Raw genomic sequence first — 17,450 nt, forward strand, 5'->3', positions numbered from 1 at the left:
TGATCTTCACTGGTGGATCTAACGCCGTTCTCACCCAGAACTGATTTGTATTGGGATCTCTAGACCAGCTCTGTTATTTCTATTTGAAGAAATGTTTCAGGCTCTGCTTATGAATTCATGGTAAATACATAGCTGTTTGACTAACAAAAAAAAAAAAAAAATGCAGAATATCAGCTGCAACTATTTAAGCAATTCCATGCAATGTGGGAGGTAATATCTGATAATAAAATAAACCTGTCTTCTGGTGGCAGCATTATGAATAATTTTGTTATGTAAACTTAATTGTTTAAAAAAATGCTAATTCTTCCCTCCCTGTTATCTTTCTTGCTTCTGGCCTAAGTCAGAAGACAGAGGCAGCTTAGTGCAGGCATCGTCAAGAGTTGCATCAAGGGAACATGGAGATATAAACCACAACACAGGGACTTCCCTGGTGGTCCAGTGGTTAAGAATCCACCTTCCGATGCAGGGGACACAGGTTCGATCCCTGGTTGGGGAACTAAGTTCCCACATGCTGTGGGGCAACTAAGCCCCCGCACCACAACTACACAGCCCATGCACTCTGGAGCCTGCATCCCACAACTAGAGAGCCTGAGAGCTGCAACTACTGAGTCCGCGCACTGTGGAGCCCGTGTGCCACAACTAGAGAGACCATGTGCTGCAACTACTGAGCCCAAGTGCCGTAACTATGAGCCCACATGCCGCAACTACTGAGCCTGCATGCCACAACTGGAAAGAAGCCAACGCGCCACAACTAGAGAGAAGCCTGCACACTGCAATGAAAGATCCTGCATGCTGCAACTAAGATCTGACACAGCCAAGAATAAATAAATATTTAAAAACAAAAAACACGGGACTTCCCTGCTGGCGCAGTGGTTAGGAATCTGCCTGCCAATGCAGGGGACACGGGTTCGAGCCCTGGTCTGGGAAGATCCCACATGCCGTGGAGCAACTAGGCCCGTGAGCCACAATTACTGAGCCTGCGCATCTGGAGCCTGTGCTCCGCAACGAGAGGCCGCGATAGTGAGAGGCCCGCGCACCGCGATGAAGAGTGGCCCCCACTTGCCACAACTAGAGAACGCCCTCACGCAGAAACGAAGACCCAACACAGCCATAAATAAATAAATAATTTTTTTTAAAAAAAACATAAAACACAACACAGAAGTCTCAGCTTGGACTCTGATACAGTTACATTTAATTCATCCCCAGAACAACACCAGGCACTTCAAATAGATCTTCAGGTAAGAAGCAACCCAGATGGATCAATCTCTACTCACTCAATAATGCATCCTCTCTTTCTCAGCCCCCTCACTTCCCAGATGACTTTAGGTCAGCTAAGTGATAGAGACTTCTATTTAAATATTACTGGGTTTATCCTTATATAAAGCTAGATTGATCTCTCACAGAACTTATGATTCTCTGCCTATTCCATGACAGTTATTGGCTTAATACCTACTTATGTCCTTTGCCTACAAAGTGCCTGATGTTACTTAATAAGAGTGAGAAACACAGGCACGTGGGAATTATTTTGAAAGGGAGAACATTATCACTGTTGACTAAAATTAAATTATAGGTTGGAAAAAGATAGAAATGCTTACAAAATAGTCTGAAACTTGGGAAGAAAAATAGAACTGTATGAAGTAACTTCAGACTGATGACAGAAAACAGATCAGGAAGAAAAGTCCAATATCCAACTATTAGAAGAGAGGTAATATGTCTTTAAAATGTTAGTTTCTTCTTCTTTATCTTTCTCATGGAGCAAACACACAAACAAAATCAAACAGCAACCCTATATGTTTACCGATTTAAATAACCTATTCATGATAGAGGAAAAGGAACGCACATCCATTTTTTCCAATCTTATTTCTGACAAGCACTTGAAACTCAATATGATAGAAAGATTAAATGCTAAATATGAATCCCAAACTCCAATGTAATGGTGACCATTAAAATCAGTTGATTAACAGGCTTCCAACAGTGAAGAGTCTATGATTCTATAGATAAGCTATTTGTTCTACTTATAGAAACTGATAACTTTAATACAACTCATCACTCTGTAAACTAGCTTTTCCAGTTCAGGAAAAAGAAAAAGAATATTTGTTCATTAATATGGGCAGGACTCTCATCCTCAGGCATGAAGTTCATTTGACTTTAGAGCAGGTTACTGTCATTAAAATTTAAGAAAAGAACCCATACTTAAGTCCAATAAGCTTCTAATGATCTTGCGTATTTTTATAAACCCCACTGCCCTTATTCAACACTTTTCATAATTCAATTGATGAAATGGATTAATCTTACTTAAAAGCAGTTAGATAAGTAAAATAAGTCAAAATAAAGACTAGTCACAGACCAGATATGACTTTTTTTCAGGTTTCCTCTAAGTTGCTACTTTTGCAGAAACCATAAAACATTGATCTACTCTCCCTGATTACAGCACTATACAGTAAGTAGATTAAATGTGTCAGACGAGAACTTCTCACACTATTTATGAATTTCCAATTCATCACAGAAGTAAAAATTCTAAAAATTACTAGAAAAACAAAATTTACAAGATAACAAAAAACTTATACTCAAAGTTTTAATAGATTCAATAGACATATAATTACTCTGTCAAATTACTATTACAAGTTTCTAAACACATACAGTACTCTCATTATACATTATACTGATCTCATCACGGACCAGTGACAAAGAGTTGGCAGATCAGCCCTGATCCAGGGCCTCCCTCATTTTGAACAGCAGTGTGTTATACAACAGAGATCCCTCCAGACTGCGAGGAACCACATTTTACATTCTTAACATCTAGAGACCCTGGAGAGAAGGTAAGTGGCAACAGAAAGAAAAGTCATGGCATAGACTGGAATATGGAATGTGGTACCAGCTACAGACCCACTGGACAAATTTCCTTTTCTCCCAAGGTATACTTTACATCGGCCTGGAAAAGCTGAAAACTAACTCAATAATATTCAAGAGTATTTTAAAAGTTCAATCCCAAACAGTGTTTATAATTATTATTTTTAGAAAATCAAAAGCACCTAAAAAAATCCACTTTAACAGACACGTCACAAAGAGCTTCTGTAATTTACTGACATGCTTTCCTTTAATCAAACATGAAATACAGGAAACTAATCACTGTACATAATAAAAATGATACAGTTGATACCCTTGAACAACACAAGTTTGAACTGCACAGGTCCCACATATACATGGATATTTTTCAATAAAGACATATAGTACTACACAATCTGCAGTTGCTTGAATTTGAGGCTGCGCAACTGCAGATATGGATGGTCAACTATGGGACTTGAGCATCCATGGATTTTGGTATCAGTGGCAGGTCCTGGAACCAACCCCCCGTGGATACTGAGGGACTACTGTACACTGTAAAGCAGTACCCAGCTTTTCAGAGCTCTTTCATTATAAATATCATTTGTAATATTCCAAGTGATAAGGCTGATGTTCTGCGTGTAGACGGAGAACAAAGTTCGGGTAAACCAACCAAAGTTTCACAGAGCTAAGGGCTGAATGAAGGTTAAAATACAATTTTTTTAATTCATTCCAAGCAATCTATTCCTAAGCAATTTAGTATAGTAACTTATGTGGATTAATGAGCTAAAAGAAAAGCTACAAGCTAAATGTTTCTTTAGATTACCCTTAAAAAAGGTACTAAGAAGTATCCTACTGAACACCTATATCTTAACAAACTCATTTTCATATTACCACATATTCTCTAAAATGGTATATGTATAAAAAGATCCCAGAAGATATTTACAGCATAAACATATAGAGAATTTTAACTTACTCTGTACAAGTTTAAAATGAAAATCTAAATCCTATTAAATAGGAGGCAACTGGGTTACACATGTGGCAATTACAAAAATACTATTTCTCAATATATGAAAAGCTCTGTATGAATACTTGTTTTCAAATGTTCATATACATATTTTTCTATTGCTAAATAAAATGTTACCAAAAGTTCATTGAAAAGATAACACTACAGATGGTATGCCACTGTATTACAAATGCATTCTACCTGGAATTTGGTCTTCTCTATGTTGTTCTTAAGTTCATATTTCAAGATATTTTAAAAAACCATATTTTCAGAAAATGAATAGTCTAGGTTATATATTTTTTCATTTATTCATTCAAACATTCAACAAACATTCATGCAGTATCTTTTATGTTCCTAGGTACAAGAAATATATTGATGAATAAATAAGACAGCCAAGGTTCCTACCATAATGGAACTTACAGTATAGAGGGGTATGATTACAGTTAGAGGTAAGTGCTTTAAAGAAAATAAAACAAGATGTTTAGCGCAGAAAATTCCCTGGAGTGGAGACAGTGGCTTCTGAAGATAAGTGTCAGGAAAATCTTTCAGAAGATAAGGCAACTGATCTGAATCATACAAAAGAGCCAGCATGTGGAGTTTACTGGGACAGAACGTTATCAGGCAAAGGGTACAGCAAGTACAAAGAGCCTGAGGTAGCCACCAGCTGGCCAGTGCAGCTGGGGCCAGTGTAGCTGTGCAGAGAAAGCAATGGAAATAAAGTGAATGTTATGAAATGAGGTCTGAGAGTTGTACAGAGTTCAGATCTCATGGAGCTTTGCAGATCATGTAGGAACCAGAATTTTATTTTGAGTGGGGTGAGAACATATTAGAAGGAGGAAGCCAAAGGGGAAAAAAACAAAAGAATGAAACCAACAATTCTAGTACAATTAGTATGGTACCAGGTGTATATTATTGACTTTTAATCCTTACAACCACTTTGAGGCAGGGGTCAGTGTATTTCCATTTTTCATGTGAGGACACTTAGGCTTAAGGAATAACTTGCCCCAGTTCACAGTAAGTGAAAAGGCCAGAACTTGTACCCAGATCTAATTCTAAAACTTCTGTACTTCTTTACACTATCCACAGTAATACTTACCCTCTAACAGTTTCAAACTATTAGCACATATTCAAATTATGCAAATTATAAGTCTGATATACTATTTATCAGAAGCTAATCAGGTATACTGGGTTTTCTGTTATAAATTGTATAATATCCACAGCAAGTTTTCAACTGTAGAAAGACACAAATTAAGACGCCATTCCTCAGAGAGAGGATTACATCATCCAAACTGAGTATCCATAGCTGGCCCAAAACCTCAAGGTTTATGTATGTGGTACAACAAAACTCAATAAGCTCAGAATGAATTTCAACTTATTTCCCAGCATTCCAGTTGTTATGCAACAGTCAACAACCAATCAACCTCTGCCCTTTTACCTTGTCTAGCACACTGCAACTCAAGAAGAAAGTTCAGTTTGATGCTAACGTACGTGTAAAACCCTGTCAAATCAACTGCAGAGAAAAGCATTTTTCCCGTACTAGTCATTCAGGCGGAAGCTCAAAGATACTTGCTAAGATACAGCAAAGAGCCAGATCAAATGGCAGAGAATAAACAATGAAGGTCAACAATGCAACAGTTTGGAAGCTGATACTCACTTACGGCTGCCCAAGCACCACGAGTATCGCAAGCCCATCCTATTTGGGTCCTGGCTTTAACAGCAGAGGAAAACCAGCCAGGTCAGCCCTCCCAGAAGGCATGTTTTGCTGAGTCTACTTCTGACAGGAACTGCAGCACCTAGTTCCTTATTTGAGGGTTACAGCAATATCTTCCATGAAACCACATCACCCTAACAGTGCCAAACCTCAAGGAGTCCTACAGAATCAACCACAGCTCCACTGAGATGGAGTGGGAGAGGCTAAATGCCAGAAAAGGGGGAGGGAGGGGGAAGGAGGGAGAGGGAGGGGGAGGGGAATCGCTGATCCACCTCAAAATGAATAGGAGGCTACTACCTTAGGTGTCAGTAGGGAACTCACTGCTAGACTAGTTATGCATTCACAAACATGCAGGTTCACTAGAAATTTTGGCACTGATACTCTCAGTTTTTGTCCTCCCTCCTTCCATTTTGACATAGTACTGCCACTCTGCCCTTAACAGCTAGAATGGGAAGAGCGCAAAGGAAAAAGAACACATAATTTGAACAACTACTGTGCATCAGCAATTTGGTACAAATTTTATGCTGTTAAATAATTTAAAACAAAAGTTTTATAAGGCAACGGTTAGAACACGAGCTGGAAAGTCGGACAGACTTGGTTTGACTCCTTATTCTGACGTTAACACCTGTGGGATCTTGGGCTACTTACCCAAATTTCTCTGCAGCTCAATTTCCTCATCTGTAAAGTGGGAGTGACTAGGTTTGCTGTGAGGTCAAATGACCTCGAATGTAAAGTGTTACCAGCATAGCGTTTGGCTCTCCCAAAGTGCTCAATAAATTGTGACTATATGGGACACCAGGGCTGGTGTAACTCTAATGAGCAAAACAGAAGGCCATTTCTGAGTATTAGACGTTAAAAAAGGAAAAAAAAAAAATTAAAAAAAGGCACAGAGACCTTGTTTTTGGGGTAACTGTCAGGCAGCCAACCCTAAATCTCCCTACCACTAGAAGAAAACAGGACTCTAATTCCCTGCTGTTTCACAGGATAGCGTTACAGTTGCAGGGTGAGTTTGACCAGGAAAAAATACGTCAGAAACTGGATGGTGGTGCAAAGAGATGTCATATTCATGTAAAGCTGAGTGATCATCTCATTTCCAATGAATCTTCATTCCTAGTTCTCCGAATAAAGGGACATGCTAAAGTTCCTAACAACTTTATAAGCATGTTCTCATTTAATCCTAACAGACCTATGAGGTACATGCTATCATTTCCCATTTTACAGATGAGGAAACTAAGGCTCACAGGTGACAAGCAATAGGGATGCACTCAAGTTCAGCTTTGCCATTTTTTTAAATATTTATTTTTATTTTTGGCTGTGTGGACTCTCTAGTTGTGGTGCGTGGGCTTAGATGCCCGGCATGCGGGATCTTAGTTCCCCGACCAGGGATTGAACCCGCGTCCCCTGCATTGGAAGGCGGATTCTTAACCACTGGACCACCAGGGAAGTCCAGCTTTGCCATTTTTAAGGCCAAACAGTTGAATGCCTACCAAACATGTATGTGATCAACGATCAAGTACATAATTTAATGTGCACATCTCCTTATCTGCTTTTGATGCAAAAATTCTAATGACCACTTAAAGCATAAATGTGTATTTACTATAAGAATAAAACACTACAATAATTAGTGTTTGTGAAAATTGTTAATGCTATGCACAATACAAGAGTGTTTCAAGTGATTAAATTAATAGAGAAATAGCTTGACAGTTAATATAAATATTAAGAGAGTGCAATGGCTAGATAACTTTACGAAGATCATTTTACCTTTTCTGAGCCACAACTGTTTATAAAAATTTAAATGATATAAGAAAGAATTACAGAATTATAGATATTACATTATATTAAAAAAACTCTAATTCTGATTAACTTTTTGTTAACTCATTCATAACATTAAATAAACATTCACTAGAATAAATGTTTTAAGTTGTACTATCTCTTTCCATTTAAGCCAAGTGTCCTTCAAGGGAAAATTCTATTTGTAAATTATTCATATCTTAAAAGAAAAAAAATTAAAAGCAGAATGTCAACACTGCCACCTCCAAATTTACAAGGAGAAATGGCCAAAACCATGTATAACAACTAAGACAAATCATCCTCAATCCGGATATAAATGTATGAAGAAATGTATTAGAAAAAAAAAGAGGTACCTCAAATATGTTTTGGTTTTGCTAACCAAATGTCAAAACAACAGACCTTACTAAGAATACTTCAAGGGGGCTTCCCTGGTGGCGCAGTGGTTAAGAATCCATCTGCCAATGCAGGGGACACGGGTTCGAGCCCTGGTCCGGGAAGATCCCACATGCCGCGGAGCAGCTAAGCCCGTGCACCACAACTACTGAGCCTGCGCTCTAGAGCCCGCGAGCCACAACTACTGAAGCCCGTGTGCCGCAACTACTGAAGCCCGCGTGCCTAGAGCCCGTGCTCCACAACAAGAGAAGCCACCGCAATGAGAAGCCTGCGCCCCACAACAAAGAGTAGCCCCCACTCACTGCAACTAGAGAAAGCCCGCGTGCGGCAGCAAAGACCCAATGCAACCAAAAATGAAATAAATGAATAAATAAATAAATTAAAAAGAATACTTCAAGGATATAACAATATACAGCCATGCCTCAGTATCTGCAGGGGATTTGTTCCAAGACCCCCCACGTATACCTAAATCTGTGGATGCTCAAGTTCTTTATATAAAATGGTGTAGTATGTAGTTATAAGTGTATATGGACACTAAACATTTGAACAAAACCTTGTCAAAATGATTGTTTTACAATGCTAAACAAGTTCAGCAGCTCAAGTACCTTTGAGATTCAATAAATCTAGAATCCTAAGTACAAAATTCCTCTTAGAAAACATATTCTGGAAAAACTCCCCTGAATTATAATCTTCTATCACCCACCTGGTTAGAGACACTAATGCTCCAGTAGAAAGTGAGTGTGCTGTTAATGAATCGAGAGCAATCTAGAAGCTGGTAATGCTGAGAAATTATTGTTCTTCCACTATAAAACTTTTAAAATAAAACTATTAAATCTTAATAAACATACAGAGTTACATTTTATACTATTCCATATTTATTCCTGTACGACACAACTCCATTCTACACTGGTGATATTCAGCTTTGGCCACATATAGATTTTAGCCAAAATGTTTATTCAACAACCCTTATTTTTTTCCTTGCTTAAAAATCATTTTTATTTTTGTTAATAATAAATGCAGGTAAAATTTTCAAGTCATTCTTTCTACTGGTATGCCTTTAAGGAAATTTCAAAATTGATCAAATAAAAATAATGTGTAATATACTAAAGGTTTGTGTTTTTTAGAGGGTAGAAGGTGCCAACTGATCCTTCATTTTCTCACATACACCTATCAAGTCCTATACTCCAGGTTCACGTTTACTTCCACCTGGGTCTGTAGTGAAGTCAGAAATACCTTCAAAAATCACATGCTGTTGCCATAGAGAATTTGTTACCACAGGTTAAGCTGTGTAACTTCGTAACTCTGAAGAAAACCTCTGAGGCCTAAATGTTACACCAAGAACAAACATAGGCTGGGGCCATTTGCGTGCATACAGCAGGGAGAAAAGAGAAGTGTACGGTAGGAACCACAAGACATATGAAATGGCTTTGTTATTCCAACCAACTTCCAATACCCACGCATCTTCTTAGAAAGCCCAAGACAGTGTAAAAGGCCATGGGTTTTGGATTTGCAACCTGGTTCAAATTACTGCTCCATAACTTACCAGCTATGGTGATCACCTTGTGACCTGAGGATAATATGCCCACCCCCAAAGGGTCTGGGAGAGGAGAAAACGTGAGAATTTGCACAAAATGCCTAACACAAATACAATAAATAGTAACTAGCGTAATTGTTAAATAAATACAAACATTATCCTCAGAAAGTACATTTTGCAATTTTCCAGCATAGGGCAATCCTGAGATTAGTAGTTGAATGCTTTAAAAAAACTATGAAATGTCAAAATTCTTAAAATGCTTCAGTGAGAAATCTACCAAAAAAAGGAAAAAAAAAGTCACTGAAAGTCAGATCTATGAATCATTGTAATTAAATTAGTTTGGTTATAAGTCTGACAATGTTACCAAACATGCCTCCTCACAAAATTCTATTAAAAGAGTTTAAAAACAACCAAAGGACAGGCTTGTGAATAATGGCAACTTACTAACTATATGGCCTTGGGCAATCTAGCCTCTCTGGGTCTATTTTCTCATCTGTAGAAAAATACTAACTGTATTAACTATGTCTTAGACGCTTCCTGAGAGGTTTTAAATAAGAACACATGTAAAGCACCAATGCAGCAGGTAATCAACATTCAGTAACTGTTACTGCCCTTCCTCCTCTTTCTAGTTTCCACTCAGTCCTACCACCTTATCTTTACCAAAACACAAAGATCCAGATCTTACAATGAGAAAGGAGGATGAGTGGATGGATAAATGGATGTGGTAGGACTTAGGCCGGAGAAATATAAAGATAAGTTTGTACATTTGTTTCATCCTTTCCCCTCCTAAACAAAAGCAAAGGCTCCAAACTTGTTTTGCACCAGATGGGCTACTGAGGACTCACCTGTCTAGCACCTGAAGAGAACCCTAAAAAGGCAACCACTACGTTAACAGAACATCTTGCTCAACAGGACTCGTTTCCATTGTGAAATATGTACACTTGAGTACTAGCTACTCTACCACCTGACCCTGACCCAGGTTTCAAGTGCAAATGTGTCAAAAGAAGGACTTGGGAACTACAGACACAGACTCTTTGAGAGGGGCCAATACTGCATGCTACAGTAATAAACCACTGACTGAGAGTCTAGTGTTCGCCAGGCTGGGTCTGTGCTCTGCCTATGCACACGGGTCATCTCAACCTAGGCAGATCGTTCACTGGACTCTGAGCCTGAGCCTGGTTCATAGCCTTGTGATGTTGGGCAACTCACTTTACCTCTCTGGCCTCAGTTTCCCTGATTATAAAACAGGGATAATACCACCGACCCACTCATTGGGCTGTCGGGAGAATCAAAATGTAAAAAGACAGCCTAAGGGTAACCAAAAGTAGTTTTAAAACCATATGATGAGTAATACAAATGTAAAGATTTTAGTGAGGATCTTGTTCTCCTCAGGAAAGTAGAGGCTAGGACTAAATGGAAAGCCTGTTACCCTTTCCTAATTAAGTGCTGGTCATCCAGTATCCCAGGGGCCTTTTCCCAAGTCTCTTTCCTTCTGTCAAATTTTTGTAGAGGGAAGAATATGGGCCTTGGAATTCCACAGATGTGTGTGTACTAGTAGCTCTACCATTCCTATAAAGCCTTGGCTAGTTACTTCAATTCTCTGAGCCTCCATATTGCATCTGTAAAACAGATAATACATATTTCGAAAGGCTGTAATAAGGTTAAAATGAAACATTATGTGTAACGTACCAACCATGACTTCTAGTGCATTGTAGGCATTCAACAAATAAAGATCTGTTGAACTGATACTGAAAATGAGATTAAGTATGAGGACAAATACTTTTAAACTCACTCTTAGGGCAAATAAAATATTTTAGCACTTTTACGTCAACACTAGAGAGTTGAAATTCTTCAAAGATATACTCTTCCTGTAAGGGTAACAGCATTGTAAATGATTCCTTACCAATCTAGAGTTCCTAGTTCCATCAACATCACAGCATGTATCAGAGAGCCAAACTAATTTTTTAAAGTGTTATCTATTACACAAGGGAATAATTTCAAACTCTTATTAAATAGGGATGTCCAAATGCTGCCTGAAAATACTTCAAGACTGTGGCCATACTTTCTTAATGTATGAAAAATTGATACAGGCCTAGAAGGAAAGGAAAATTAAGAGCAATAACAGATAACATTTATGTCAGTCACTGTTTTATGCCCCTCTCTCACTGAAATGTTATGCATTCTTTTGTTCATTTCTCAAAGCAACCCCCTGAAGAGAGTCCTCTTATTCTTCCCATGTTACAAACAAGGCACTGAGGAGGTTAAGTGGATCACCCAAGATCACATCGCTCCACAAGAGGCAGACCATGGAGTCAAAACTAGCCTGCCTCACTACAATTCCCCCAACCTTTCTACTAACTGTAATTCACAGAGAACTACAATAAACATTACAAAAAAAGATAGTGTAACCAGATCAATCAATGGGAATGTGAGTTTCACTGATCAGTGAACTATCATTTCACTGATTTTATGACTACATAGGAAACTTTCACATAGAGCCCCTTAGAGTTTAACAAAGTATCTGCACAAATCTCACTTGGTTCTAACGACCTGATGATGTCAACGGACTAGATATACTGTTCATAAGGAATGAGAAACATGAGACTCAGAGTGGGTAGGTGACTTTTTGTGAGTCATACATTCTACTAAGTGAGGAAACTTAGATTTTAATTAAGTTTTTCGTCCCTAAGCAATTCCACCATACTACACCGTCTCTCTTCAAGCTGAAATATTTATAACCCCTACATTTGCTCCAGGAAATAACCATAATCTGTGTGACAAATAAACCCTGATTTTTTACATTGTACACACCCAGACCTTAGTTATCATTCTAGGAAGTAGACATTATTATCCTTTTTAAAAAAAAATCAGATGAAGACATTGAAGTTTAGACAGGAAAGTTACTCAATGTGACCAAAGTAATACAGCTAAAAATGGCAGAGCTGAAATGCAAGTTTATGCTTGACTCCAAAGTCTGCACATTTTGCCATTACCGGGAACTGCCTCTCAATCTCAGCTCTAATGAGTGACCCAGGTCCTAAGATTTCTTATTTGTCATATGTGAGCGAGTTATCAGGCAGCATCTGGCTCTAACATTCTCTTGTTAGATGGCTCCAATGCAACACTCATCTAATATCATCACTTCTTAGCATCCTAAACTAAGAGCCTGAAGACTCGGGTTCTCTCCCTACTCTGCCCATCGCTGATTAAGGGACATTGGGCAGGGTGTTCAACCAACTCCTCTTCAAAATGTGGGAGATGACTGTGCATCCACCTAAGAGCAGAAGTAGGTGTAGGTGTTCTGGGTACTCCTCCAGGACTAAGATTTCTCAGGCAAAACTCGTAACATTTGTGTTTAAGGTGAATTTTCAGATCACAAATGCATCCATATTCATAATGTACATCAAAATATAAGCTAAAGCAAAAGAGCTATAAGTCGACAAAATCTCTCTCTTCCCTGTCACTGAACGAAGTGAAAGTTAACAGTTTCGGGCTACAGAAAAGGGGAACTGCCAAAAATGTCCTAAATAGAGTTCCCTAAAGACATGAGTCTTATTTAGAGAAAGCTTCTTCTTCTAAGCACAGGAGAATCAATTTTCACACAGAAATGACTCAGTTTATCAAAATGGACTATCTAAATAAGCCTTAGGCACACAAACACAAAAAGAACTTGGACCCTAATAAGCACAATGCCCTCCCTTTCCCCCCTCAAAAAAACAAGCGTAAGCAGCAAAGAATTAAAACAACAAATTTATTTTGGGAGAGGTATAAAAGGAGTAAAATAAACTTGATATTTCAGTTAGGGCTGGAATAAATGTAAAGTGTATATACTTCAATTAATAAATGTAAAGTGTATATACTTCCATTTCGTATTAACTGAAAAGAGAGGATAAGAGACAGGCCTATATGAAAATTTTCAATTTGAAAGGGGGAAGGGGTAAGAACACCCAAGTCTAAAGATTTCAGTGAACTACTAGAAAGATATCAGCATATAGTGGAGCGACTCTTAACTTTCCACAAATCTCTTTGTGAATTTCACAAAACAAACTCTTTATTCAGAAACACACGTGCATAAACTTTTACCTGTAATTTCAAAGGATGTAGATCCCATGAAGTCTACTCTTGGGTTCTTTGACCCCTAGGGGTGGAAGGCGCTCTGGACAGCCTCTTAGGAGATGTGGCTTCTGTTTCTGGCCCTGCCACCTTGTCATTCTAATCCACTCAGTTTCCTCATCTGTTAAAGATGATCTTTCCTGACTTCATGGTTGAAATTCTAGCAAAGTCTACTGACATCACAGTAAGAGTGAAGGATTTAGGAAAATCACCACCTGATCTTTTTTAAAATTGTTAATTATGACTCAGCATTTCTTCTAAGTTGCAGAACAATAACAGCCAGAAGAATCTAAGTTCAGAGCTAGATCTGCAGCAAGGTGCTCCTACTCTCCTACTACAGTCCTCCATTCGAGGACTTCTCAAGCTGGCTTTCCCTTACCCATTCCGCTTCAAAAGGAGCTAAGTTGCTCTCCAACATTTAACCGAAGTAGCACTATAAAGCAAGCCAAAAACTATTCTCCAAGAACAAACACACTCTAGTTTCCTTAAAGCTGTGCTGTAAGAACAGTCTTGTGACATCCTCACCCAGCATATAATGAAGCTGTTGTAATCACTATTTCCCCATTTGGATGGCAATCCTTAACCAACTCTGCTGCCCAGCAAAACCTCTGAGCTCTAAGATTGAATTTAGAGAAACTGCACTTGAACTTCACAATAGTTATACTGAGATAATTGCTTCAACTTCTGGGAAGAGGCCTGTCTTCCTAAGGCCATGAGGCAAACAAGCAGAAGGAATCAAATCACTGGCCAGATGGGAAGTACAAAGGAATGGAACATATTACTCTCTGGAACACTGTCCTAGGAGAGCTCGAGTATCCAAAGCTCATCTGAGATGAGGTGTGCCCCTCCTGCCGTCATTGTATCTACAGCACCCATCAGAAAGCTTTCTGCAAAGAACCTTCTGTCTGGCTTCATTGGGGAAGTTATAAGCATGGCAGATAAAGAAAAACAAACAAACAAAAAACCCCTATTTATATAGCACTAAGTATCATTACATTCTGCAATCTCTTCTTGGCCCTTCCAGATTACCCCTCACACACAGCTTAAAATGATAAAAAAAATAAAATGCAACTAAATTAAGTCTAACATGGGCAAAATATCTGAGAATTTGGGAATACTGACTTAATTTACAAGGATCCTTCAAAAAATAACATAGATTCAATGGGATTGATTCTTGTTTAGACTATGTGGTAGAAAAGATAATGATGACCATAAAGCAATAAAAAATCATTAAATAAGAGGAACTATACTTGAAATTTTCTGCCTTTTATAATATTCCAATGAAAAGTGTTGGCTGTCATAATGCATTTATTTTTCTATTTATTCAAGAAAAAAGAAAAAAGAACTCTTCCAATGTTTTGACTAACAACCTTCCTTCAAAGGACTCTCTGAAGAGTCAGAATGTATAACAATTGAACCCACAAACACATAGACAGGATTTCCTACTGCACGTTTCCAGGACAGCTCAGTTGCTTTTTACTGCTACTCATATGAAGAGACCACTGCTCTCGATTCTATTTATAGAAATTACATTCAAACCAAAACTCAGTGTTCAGCATACTTTCCATAAGCAATTATTGAAGTATTTCTAGTTAACGCTTTCAAATCTTGAAGACATACCAGAAAGAAAAGTATATGGTACAGAAAAACCGTTTCCTCTTGTACTAAACCAGGAAAAACTGGATACCTTGGTAATGGAGTGCTACCCCTACAGACCAGACTTATTCTGAGTTTTCAGTAAAATTTAAGAGGCATGAAGCAGTAAGGGCAGGGAAACAGAGGAGAGAAAAAAAATGGGAATATGACTTACGTGTGTTACTCTCAGACAATGAAGTCGTGAGCGGGAGCAAGCTTATAAACCTCCAGCGAAAGGCAAGGCACAGAGCTGAGGTTTTAGTTCCTGGCGAAGGCTGGAGATGCCAAGGGGGCAGGGCTACTATGAATCGGGGGTGGGGCTGGCACTGAGAAGAAGGAAATGGGGAGAAGGAGCACTTACTCAGTTAGAAGCCTGTGCAGCTTGTGATAACCCCGCTCCAAGGCCAAGCTCACAGGGGTCGCTCCTTCTTGGTTGTGGATGCTGAGAGCTCCGCGGCCACCTGGCTTCTGCAACAGGAACCACGTCAACCTCAGCAGCCCCAGCCGTGCAGCAAAATGCATCAATGTCTCTCGGGGGCCACCATCTGTAGATGGGGGAGAAAATGAAAATCAGTGAGGAGAATGTGAAAACCCAAAGTAAACAAACAAAGAGATGGCTCAGGTAAACACCACTGCCTCCAAGCACCTAAGATCCTCAAGTTAAGCCACAACATACAACACGAACAATTTTCTTGTGGCAGAGTAGAATCAGCTCTCAAAGACAAAATGAAGCTAGAAAAAATATAAGAAGCAAAATCTCCAGTAGGAGACAGTCCTACAGAAGAGAACCCATTTCTATATTCTGATTTAATGCATTTGTTCAACAAATTTATACAGGCAGATTTTAAGGGTGACTGTACTACACATATGTTCTTTTCCTTACAAGAAAAAGAAAAGAAAAAGAAAGAAAGAAGTGAATGCAGCCTCATAACATGGGGATCGGGATCCAAGGGGAATAGTTATTGGGGCTTAGGCGGGTATATCAAAAAGGGTGTAATTACTTAGAAAAAAAAATAACACCCAGAGAGGAGGTGGCTAGTTAAACACTAAAAACAGGTTCTGCTTGTTAAGTACACACAGGTCTTTTTATTCTCCCACATTAAGGGCAAATCAAATTGCTGGCACAGCCAGCTTTTTTGGTTGGTTGTTTAATGAAAGAAAGAAATGCATCTCCAGGCATAAGAAAGACTGACTCCAAGATGATATGCTAACAACTTCAGAAAGAAAAACATGTGCCTATTTCACCTGAGGTAAGTCAAGGCCCCTTCTTGGTACAGAGTCACTTTGAAAGTGGCAGAGGGGGCTTCCCTGGTGGCGCAGTGGTTAAGAATCCGCCTGCCAATGCAGGGGACACGGGTTCGAGCCCTGGTCCGGGAAGATCCCGCATGCCACAGAGCAACTAAGCCCGTGCGCCACAACTACTGAGCCTGCGTTCTAGAGCCCGCGAGCCACGGGTGCTGAAGCCCGCGTGCCTAGAGCCCATGCTCCACAACAGGAGAAGCCACGGCGGTGAGAGGGCCGCGCACCGTGGTGAAGAGTAACCCCCGCTCGCCACAACTAGAGAGGTGCCCATGCGCAGCCGTGAAGACCCAACGCAGCCATAAATAAATAAATAAATAAATAAATAAATAATTAAAAAAAAAAAGAAAGTGGCAGAATGAGGAAGGGCTTTGGAGTCAGACAAATCTGGGTTCAAATTTGGCATTTACCATCCATGTGACTGGGCATAATCCATTTCAGTTCTCTGAGCTTCACTCTCTTCATCCCTAGAGTGGGGTACCACCACCTCACTCCCATGGCTGCAGTAACAAATCAGAGGGGTAGGTGACATGCTAGTCAGATGATGGCCTGTAGCAGGCACTCACTGAATAAACGCTGGGTTCCTTCCCTCCCCACCCACCTTCTCTGTCCCTCCCAACTTCCAATCACATTCTAGGTTCACTGGCAACACTCTCTGTGCCTCGGGCATCCTCTTGTGCCCAACCTGTTAAGGCGGGAGCTACAGCTACCCGAGGGCTTCAGTACACAGCCCATGATGCTGGCTGGCTTACTCAACCACAGGGAGCACCACTCAGAGTCTGGAAACGGGAATGGTGTCCTGCAGTTGCGCTTGCTTTCATCCCCTCAGCTGAGCTAATAACATCTCTCATTCTCTGTGGCTTCCCGCAGGGCTCAACTTCCTCACTGAGCATTCTCAGACTTCTTGGACCCCAGTGTTTTCTCCTTACACTGAAGTCCCCGATGCTTCTGTACGTGAGCAGCACGGTAAGAATGAAGGCATCTTTGACCCTGTGGTTTTACATGAACTGCACTGTCTTCTAATGTCACATGTGCCTTAGTCTCGTCTCCTTACTGCTGGGGTAAATTTCCTTGGAAGCAAAAACCATCTTTCATATTTTACACTTTCCCTATAGAACTCTGCACACTGACTAATTCAGGATTTA

The 17,450-nt window shown here is 39.6% G+C and overlaps 1 protein-coding gene across 14 annotated transcripts in view; it reads right to left on the minus strand.

Moving 5' to 3' along the window:
- The window catches only part of AKAP13 (A-kinase anchoring protein 13), a 344,171-nt gene that overhangs the window by 174,887 nt on the left and 151,834 nt on the right, over window positions 1-17,450 (minus strand). For all 14 annotated transcript variants that reach the window (XM_059912544.1, XM_059912539.1, XM_059912543.1 and 11 more), the window contains exon 5: window positions 15,368-15,551. In XM_059912544.1, the coding sequence (XP_059768527.1) occupies window positions 15,368-15,551 (184 nt within the window). The remainder of the gene's footprint in view (window positions 1-15,367; window positions 15,552-17,450) is intronic.

This window comes from Balaenoptera ricei, chromosome 2 (assembly GCF_028023285.1).
Source record: "Balaenoptera ricei isolate mBalRic1 chromosome 2, mBalRic1.hap2, whole genome shotgun sequence".
Lineage (NCBI taxonomy): Eukaryota > Metazoa > Chordata > Mammalia > Artiodactyla > Balaenopteridae > Balaenoptera > Balaenoptera ricei.